The 9,429-nt window shown below is 38.3% G+C and overlaps 1 protein-coding gene across 10 annotated transcripts in view; it reads right to left on the bottom strand.

Annotated features, from left to right (window-relative positions):
* Positions 1-370: 370 nt before the first annotated feature.
* The window catches only part of mlip (muscular LMNA-interacting protein), a 31,630-nt gene continuing 22,571 nt past the window's right edge, over positions 371-9,429 (bottom strand). For 7 of the 10 annotated variants that reach the window (XM_020047644.3, XM_020047641.3, XM_020047645.3 and 4 more), the window contains 3 exons: positions 5,166-5,384; positions 4,049-4,105; positions 372-2,697 (listed from right to left, as the gene is read on the bottom strand). In XM_020047644.3, the coding sequence (XP_019903203.2) occupies positions 2,593-2,697; positions 4,049-4,105; positions 5,166-5,384 (381 nt within the window). In that variant the 3' untranslated portion in view covers positions 372-2,592. Of the gene's footprint in view, positions 2,698-4,048; positions 4,106-5,165; positions 5,385-9,429 lie in introns of all 10 variants that reach the window. The other 3 variants (XM_020047646.3, XM_020047638.3, XM_020047640.3) reach the window with 3 other exon arrangements.

Raw genomic sequence — 9,429 nt, 5'->3', positions numbered from 1 at the left:
ACTAAAGCTATGTCAATGTAGAGTCATTCTGGGAAAATCAAGCCTGGCAATGTCGTGATTCCTATCACTTGCGGGCAGGGTGTCTGGGTATGACTCTAGCAAGAGCATGCCCAGGCGTGTTTTGTCATGACCAACTTTCATATAAGCACAAGCTATGTGTGTTGCAGACTCAGGCCGAGAGACTGATTTCCCCAGATTAAGTTCCTAATGCCATTGCTGAGAGAATATGAGGAAGACAAAATGAAACATAACAAATAGATTGCTTCTGAAAAGTATTCACCCCCCCCCCCCCCGGCTTGGGTTTTGCCACTGATGGAGTAAATACATTTATTCTGAATTAATTCATTTATTCTGAATTAATTACATTTACAAAACAGAAAAGGATTTACCCCCGTTAGTCAATATTTGCGTGGAGGCACCTTTGGCTTTAGGAATAGCCATGAGTCTATGTAAATAGTTTCTACTAGATAAAAACTGTACCTGGAGGACAGCTCACAAACAACAAAATCTAGCTAATGGGCAATTTGATAAGGACATTGTTAATAGAGGGATATCAACAACTTCCCGTTTAGTCTAAATTGCACTTGAAATGCTTGGAAATACGATTTAATGAATTTATCTTATCAGTTAATTAAAACTTGCAAGCATTGCTTGTTAATGGTAGCTTTATGCTGCACTTCCTGTATTTGGTCTGTGGGAAGGAGCTCTGTACCGTGAACACAACAAAAGGTCCAGTCCACTAGCATGTGTAGGATTTTCAATGCCATAGAAGAGCAGGGTCAAAGTGCAAAATCTCAAACTTTTTAAAAGATGGAGTGTGTTGAGGTAAGAAGGAACTTTATGCTAAATTGGCAAAAAAATATCCCCTTTAACATACCATTTAACTACCCTAATATGTCACATTACAGTTGTAACTATGGTTTAACCTGCTTTGAATCATGATTTACAATTACGTCTAGCTTTTATTTTCAAATAGCTGCTTGGGAAAACCACATAATCGAAGAATAGTAAGTTTTTTTCAATGAAGTAGATTATGAAATTCTATTACTTGTAAGGTCTGTGCCCCATTCACATCACTCATCAGTGGGAACCAGCGCACCTCCCAGAACTCAACCTTCCACTCTACCTGAACGCACCCCTGTTCCCGCCTCACAATCACCTGAATACGGATCACCTGTGTCACTTACCTGTTCCTTTGCTTTCTCCCACTATTTAGTTCATTCACTCCCAGTCTTCCGATTGTGAGGTATTGAACGTTTCTCACAGCCCTTTTCTGGAATTACAACCGTTTTTGGATCTTTGTGTACAGATCTGCTTTAGCCTACTTTTCCTTTGACTCCAATTCCTAGTCTCGCCCGTCTGTATCTTTGCCTGCTTTTTGGACTACTGTGTTTTGACCTTTTGCCTGCCCGTGTACCAATAAAAGCGGCGCACTCTGCGATTGGAACCACAACACCTGCCTCCATCTGGTATCATGACAGTACTTACATAATGTACATACTTGCTAACTACAGGATAAGTACTTCCCACATTTGGCTGCACTGCATCTGTGGAAACAGACACCAATTCATTTTGCTGCACCATACCAACCCTGTAAATGTGAAGACGGCACCGCGTAAAGTAACAACCGTAACAGACAGATATTCGTTTGTCTTCATGGGATGAACACTGATGCATAGGTACCTCAACACTAACTACAGTATAAATGCCTGGACAGAGACCCACTTTTTTTTTTTTTTTACAGCCCTCCTACTACCAACATACATTGTAACTAAAGGTAAATTATACAAAAAACTACAAGTTCTCTTGATGCTACATAGAGTGACTTTAGCAGGCGTTTATCATTTAGCTGTTGCTTAGATGTATTTGCATTTTATATATGATTACATTTATATATTTGTATTTATAAATTATATACTAAATACAAATTTGGTTCAGTAAGTAAACATAAGTCAATGATTCTCCCACACTGACAATTAAAAAAAAAGTTTTGTAAAGGGATGCATTGTGAAAACCAAACCTTTGATGGTACTGCATCCTTCAGCAACAGACAGCTTTGCACAAAAGTTTCCTAGCTTAAACATGGTATATGTAACTTAATTGCTCCCTAGTGGTCAAATGCAATAGCAGCAATAAAATCATATTTGGATTGCAGTTTCAGCATTGAACATTACTAAAAAACTTATTATTGGGATGCAAAACAAAGGGTAAACAATAATATTTGTCTCCTTCCAACCAAAGGATTACACAACTTTAGGATGTGATACATTAATATTGCAATTGTAGTCTTACTTCATTGTGAATGTAAAATGTGTAAGGTTTATATTAGTTCTGTTGTGGGTCAATGTTCCTTTTGTGTTTGTTTGCCATTTTACCAGGTTAGTTTACTGAGAACACATTCATATTTACAGTAACGACCTGTGTGTTTCATGCATCTACAAAATAATTCAAATACATAACAGCATACAACCAAAACACATTCAAAATGTGTAAATCACAAACAAGTACACATCCTGCAATATAACAAACAAGAATCCAACCCCCACCCCAAAAAATGAATTGCCTTTATCCGACATCAGCTCTTCCTGGAGATTATTCCACAAGTGGACTATAAAGTAAATAAATTTTGATTTTCTCAACTCTGATGAGATCTTCATGTTCAGCCGTTCCCAAGACCAGGTCTGATTGCATGTGTCTCTGTAGGTCAAAAGACAAGTCAGGTATGGTGGTCACTTATGCAGGAGGGATTTATAAAGCGAGCGTGTACAGTGCATGGATCTAAAAGACTTCCAAATGGCTAGCATACGTCTGTAACACAGTGCAGTGCTTTTTGCTGAGCCCACTGCCTGCAATGAAACGTTAAGTGCTATGGTGAACAGCATCAAAAAGCCTTAATACAGTGTCACCACAGTCGGTTACTGGAATTGATGTCGACTACATGATTCACCAATTGTTTATAATAAATCAAATTATTAACCAGGTCATTGACATGTACCGTATATGTAGGCAAGCACATACAGTACTGTACATGTTAATCAATTAGGAGATTTATGCTTAGGAACATACATGTAAACTATTGCTGTACCATTCAATGCACATATGCACAAACCATCAGCAACAATTTTGCAGGATTTAGAAAATAGAATATGTTGTTTAAACAACTTACTTTTAATTAAGGCTTTGTGCAGGGCATTGATGGTTAACTGTAGCTCAGAAATAGCATTCTCAGCAGTGGGGGCAATAGCATAAACAACAGTATTACTACAAGAGAGAATGTTAAAATGTATTGCAAAGGAAACAGTATACTTTATATAGGTAGTGAAAAGCACAGGACTCAAAAACTAACTTTTGGGTAATGTTCAAATCAGTAATGAGTGGTCAACAATGCCAGAAGCTTTTGATAGGCAATACTGAAGGTGGCACAATGCGAAGTGCCAACAGGGACAAAACAGCACACCAATGCAAACACACATAGATATACACTCACCTAAAGGATTATTAGGAACACCTGTTCAATTTCTCATTAATGCAACTATCTAATCAACCAATAACATGGAAGTTGCTTCAATGCATTTAGGGGTGTGGTACTGGTCAAGACAATCTCCTGAACTCCAAACTGAATGTCAGAATGAGAATAAAAGGTGATTTAAGCAATTTTGAGCGTGGCATGGTTGTTGGTGCCAAACTTGCCGGTCTGACTATTTCACAATCTGCTCAGTTACTGGGATTTTCACGCACAACCATTTCTAGGGTTTACAAAGAATGGTGTGAAAAGGGAAAAATATCCAGTATGCGCCAGTCCTGTGGGCGAAAATGCCTTGTTGATGCTAGAAGTCAGAGAAGAATGGGCTGACTGATTCAAACTGATAGAAGAGCAACTTTGACTGAAATAACCACTCGTTACAACCGAGGTATGCAGCAAAGAATTTGTGAAGCCACAACACGCACAACCTTGAGGCGCATGGGCTACAACAGCAGAAGACCCCACCGGGTAGCACTCATCTCCACTACAAATAGGAAAAAGAGGCTACAATTTGCACGAGCTCACCAAAATTGGACAGTTGAAGACTGGAAGAATGTTGCCTGGTCTGATGAGTCTCGATTTCTGTTGAGACATTCAGATGGTAGAGTCAGAATTTGGCGTAAACAGAATGAGAACATGGATCCATCATGCCTTGTTACCACTGTGCAAGCTGGTGGTAGTGGTGGTGTAATGGTGTGGGGGATGTTTTCTTGGCACACTTTAGGCCCCTTAGTGCCAATTGGGCATTGTTTAAATGCCACGGCCTACATGAGCATTGTTTCTGACCATGTCCATCCCTTTATGACCACCATGTACCCATCCTCTGATGGCTACTTCCAGCAGGATAATGCACCATGTCACAAAGCTCGAATCATTTCAAATTGGTTTCTTGAACATGACAATGAGTTCACTGTACAGAAATGGCCCCCACAGTCACTAGATCTCAACCCAATCGAGCATCTTTGGGATGTGGTGGAACGGGAGCTTCGTGCCCTGGATGTGCATCCCACAAATCTCCATCAACTGCAAGATGCTATCCTATCCATATGGGCCAACATTTCTAAAGAATGCTTTCAGCACCTTGTTGAATCAATGCCACGTAGAATTAAGGCAGTTCTGAAGGCAAAAGGGGGTCAAACACAGTATTAGTATGGTGTTCCTAATAATCCTTTAGGTGAGTGTAGTTGCATTATGTATTACAAAATGTTTTTTTTCACATACATATACTAAGAGTGGCAGTGATACATTTAAAAATAAAAAAAACATCAACACATTTCAATGTTAGACCAAATTGATTTATTCTGAATTACAAATCCAAATGAATTAATAATCTTATAGATCAGTTCAAAATAATGTTTGCAATAGGTTTTTACGAATGTTATTTCCACCCACTGGAGAGTACAATTTCACAATCTTCAGAAAAATATTGCATTTCATGTTTACACAATAGCAAAAGCATTGACATTAATAGAATGTTATCTGACGATAATGATATAATAGCTCAAGCCCTTTGTCAATAGTAGAGCGTAGGTCTCTAGAGTGTAGGTCTCTAGAGTGTAGGTCTCTAGAGTGTAGGTCTTTTTTTTTCCCAATTTAGGTAACAAGCAACTTAAATGTGCGTCTCAAAGACTTCTGGCTTTACCTTCATAGGGTTAAAAGAGGTTGCACCACCTTGGCAGGAACCATCATTGGCAGGGTTAGGGTTTGGCTCCTCAGATTCAGTAATTGACAGTGAGTAGATGGAGAGGTCGTCCTCTTTAGCTGTTGAGTTTTTGCTGCTGGTCTTCTCTGTGTTCAAGGCCAGGTTGCCAGGGGCTACTTTGCCATCGGCCCCCGTCTCTCCCAAATAAGTTTTTTCCAGCTACAGAGAAATGATTGGTTTGAAAAATCACGGTCAGTTGCTGAGAATGGTATAGGCTGTGAGTTAAATTACAGTGCAAAACCATGGATGTTATCGTTTAGTAGCATTCTTCTCAAGGTTTTTCAATTTACCAGGCTGCAGCAAATCTTTCCCAGACAAGTCTGGAATTAATTTTTTAACGACTTATAATCCTCAAAGCCAGCACCCAAACATACTGCATTGTATGATTTATATTGCGTTGCCGATCTACAGTAATTGGTATAACATAAAGCAGAGCTATGCACCTCCAGTACTGGAAGGCCAAATCAAGTCATTTTTATCTTTCTAATCAGATACTGATTCAGACCTGGGGACACCAGGTGAGTTTATTAAACTAATATTTCGGCGTTCCAGGAATTAAAGAGCCTATGTGTGTGCCTTGTAAAGAATCTGTAGTCATCTCTTCTTCTTGATGATTCCTCTTTGGATTTAGGCTCAATATTTGTTAGCACTTTGTAAAAAACCACTGATGTAAAACAGGCTTTATAAAATAAATTTTATTCATCTCCTGGCTTACAGTTCCCAAAGCTCTTCTCGGTCATGGCCAATGGGGATTTCACTATATAATGGAGAAAATAAAAGTATGTATTTTTTATGCAAGCTGGCAAAGCCACTACACACGTGCATTAAATTCACTATAACAGAGACAAAGAGCATGACAGGAAGCGGTGGAGTTAGGTATCACCACACCACCTGACCACCATAAGCCTGTTCTGGCAGTTCATTTAAAATCGTTTACAGGATTTGTTAAATCAGTATTGCACAGAGTGGTTCAATTCCTTTTAAAACATGAAGGTTAAGTGATTGTGTCATGGACTCTAAACCCAAATATTGTGTCGTTTGAGCTAATTCTACACAAATGCATTATTCTAACATGGCCGACTATGAACAATACTAATAAAATAAGTGAGATAAACCAGATAACGATGGAAATAGGCTGCAGACTACAACATAATTGGGGACAACAGAAGTGAAGAGGCAAAATTTAAGTCAAAGCATGAAGACCAAATTATGGTGAAACCTTCTGTGAACAAACTTTTTTTACAATCCTTCAAACACTCTCAAACAAGTACTTTAGCAGCTAGGGAAAGTGAAACAGGGCTTGTTTCAGTGATGCCAGGTGTAAGGGCTTGAAAACATTGCCTTTAATTTAGATTTTTCCTGAATTTGATCCCAGCGTCTTTGAGAGTGGCTACACAAAGACACAAGACGAATATTAACAAGAGGCTTGAGGCTTCACAAAGCAGGTTGAGGATGTGAAAGCATTACCCCCAGACAACAACTGACAGTCAACTAGCTAGCTCGCGGGCACCCGACCTCCCACAAGGAGTCTCTAGGAAGTGATGAGACTAAGTGACTGTCATACTTCCCCGAACATAATGTAAGTCAAACTGAGTGCAGTTATCCTTGAATTCAGGACACGTACACTATCATTTGGTGTTGCTGTAGCACAGAAAGCTTTCAATATGGAGGTGACGTATCAGCGCCTCCTTGTGGTGCCTTGTGAGTGTGGAAGAAAAGTCATTTGAAGAGCTTCCATAATCCTTATTTAATTATTTACACTAGCTTGTTAGCTAGCATGTTTACAAGTCAATGGGAGAAGTTGAATAGTACAACAAATCTTAAATGCCTAGTGCTCTTTTTAGGTTCTGTTAATTTACCTTTTTTTATGCACAGTTTTTTTCTTTATACACAGCTGCTCCTCCCTTCATGTTTCAACCTCCCTTCAAGTATCTCAGTTTACTGTCAATTGTAATTAATTAATACTATTTGTTTTACATTTCACTGGTGAAACATCAATACACCATGCATGCGCTTGCCAACCATTTGAGCTCTATCATTTTAATGGGAATATGCGTTTGGCTCTTGTATTTATATATTGAATATTGAATTAAATGTACTCCATTGCAGACCAAATGGAGAATGTTTAATATGATCCAGTCACCAGGGAAAAGGCTATTCAGTGCTTCACTTCCTTGTAAATCATCATGTGAGTTGGGGTCTCTGGGAGTAATACTACAGTATATGCAGTTATAGACAGATCCAAAAACCCATACAAACTCATTATGTTTTATATCAACATTCCAACTGCATAAAGGAGAAGACAAAATGTAAACATGTTTATTCCCAAATCCCTGATTGAAAAACAAGTGCAACAGCAAAATAACTTAAAGGTAAATGTATTGCTTGAGACCCCGGTATTTCTAAATTGGTAGGCACAAACGGAGAAATTCTTTTTTGCAATCAGGATTTTTTTTTTTTTTTGCAACCAGGAAATGAAAGCCATCTACATTGAAGGTGAACTTGTTTGTGAACTTGTGTCACATTTTCAATGTATTTTCAACACTTTCACACAATAAAATAAATGTAACAATTCTGATGGGTCTCTAAATATTCCCAGACCCAGTGTGTAAAATTTGGCCTGTTATTAAGTTAACCCCTTTTTCCATTAATAGACATTAAATATGCAGTATTTTAGTTTGTGGTACTGGCTGCTGTTTGATCCAAGGAGAAACAAATTATTTAGTGTGACAAATGGGGGGGGGGGGTGACCGAGATACAGATTCATGTCTGAGCCACCATAATTGTGGGAGGAAAAAGATTTGTAAATGTTATTACCTTGATGAGCAACTTCTGTGTCTGAACTATTTCAAAAACTTTTGTGTCTGAACTATATTTGTCTCTGAATATTTCAATAACTTGGTGCACACAGGCAACTACTTTAAGCAACATAGTTTGTTTCGGTGTTTTATGGTATACTACATTCCCTAAACAATGCTCTATGTTTGGACTTGGTTTGTTGTTGATGACTTATTCAGCCGTGCTTTGTATCGGATTTCAGTCATAGAATTTTTTACGTTTAATACCGAATGTTTCAAAATATAGTTTTCACAGAAACACAATATGCTGTACTTGTAAGTGATCACTGTCATCTCCTTTTCTAATGTTTATTGTGATTTTTCACTATTTATGAGGATTTTGTGCTGAATAGACTCTGTGCACCAGCGTAGTGACGAACTTCCGCTTTTGTCTAGAAGTCTGCATTGCAGTTTCCGGTTTACTTACTAATACTCATCCGCATTAGTAAACACCTAAACTCACAACAAGATGAGTGATGCTGTTGTACGGGAAAAAAAGAAATATAATGTACGTGACTCATTTAAGTTTCAAGGTACAAGTGGGGCATCATTTTAATCAGAAGAATGTCCTCTTTTTAATAAAATATGGCCTGCGTCATTCAATGAATAGTCAGAAAAGGCGATTATTTTATATTCTTCCACGTAACGTAGGTTTAAGCGCAATTAATATCGTATAAGACCAGATGTTTACTTCCTATGCCAGTTGTTATTTTTCAGTTTCGTTGTGAAATGAGGTTACAGTAGTAAAATAAAAGAGGAGACCTGTTTTGGTGCTTTTTTGAGGCTATGGAATTTTAAGCTTAATTCAGGTTAGAAGAGGCTGAACGAAGGTTCGTTTCAATTCACTTGCTATGGGGACGTGCTATCGTTCCAGCTCAGCCAGCGTTCTTTTGCCGTTTTTGAGGCTAGGGTGAATTTTTATGCATTATATTGTCCTGCCTAATACTACACTAAAAAGGAACACAACGCTAACTAGCTTACACCACAGTAAACTACTTGCCCTCGTAGTTGTGCAGATAACTTGATACGTAGAGTTTGAATCCCTTGTTCCGCTTGCTTGTTGGAGCGGGGAACCAGGCATCAACAATTCAATGGACATCACTAATGCTTATTTTAGGCAGGTCTTGGAGACATCTACTAAAAACTGACATTTTGGGCGACGCGGGTGATCGCCTTAAGTAAACTGGAAACTGATATTCCGACATCTGGCTAAAGCGGAACTTCGTCCATATGCTTGTGCACAGAGCCTATTTGATATTGACCAAAAATATTACTAAGGTATACATTTTAATTCGGATGAAAACAAACATCTGCATCAGATGTTTTAAAATATTTTGTTTTGTTAACTTGATACCATGAATGTTCAT

The sequence above is a fragment of the Esox lucius genome, chromosome 6 (assembly GCF_011004845.1).
Source record: "Esox lucius isolate fEsoLuc1 chromosome 6, fEsoLuc1.pri, whole genome shotgun sequence".
Lineage (NCBI taxonomy): Eukaryota > Metazoa > Chordata > Actinopteri > Esociformes > Esocidae > Esox > Esox lucius.
Note: the sequence above shows the minus strand (reverse complement) of the source record. Positions and strands in the feature narration are given on the sequence as shown.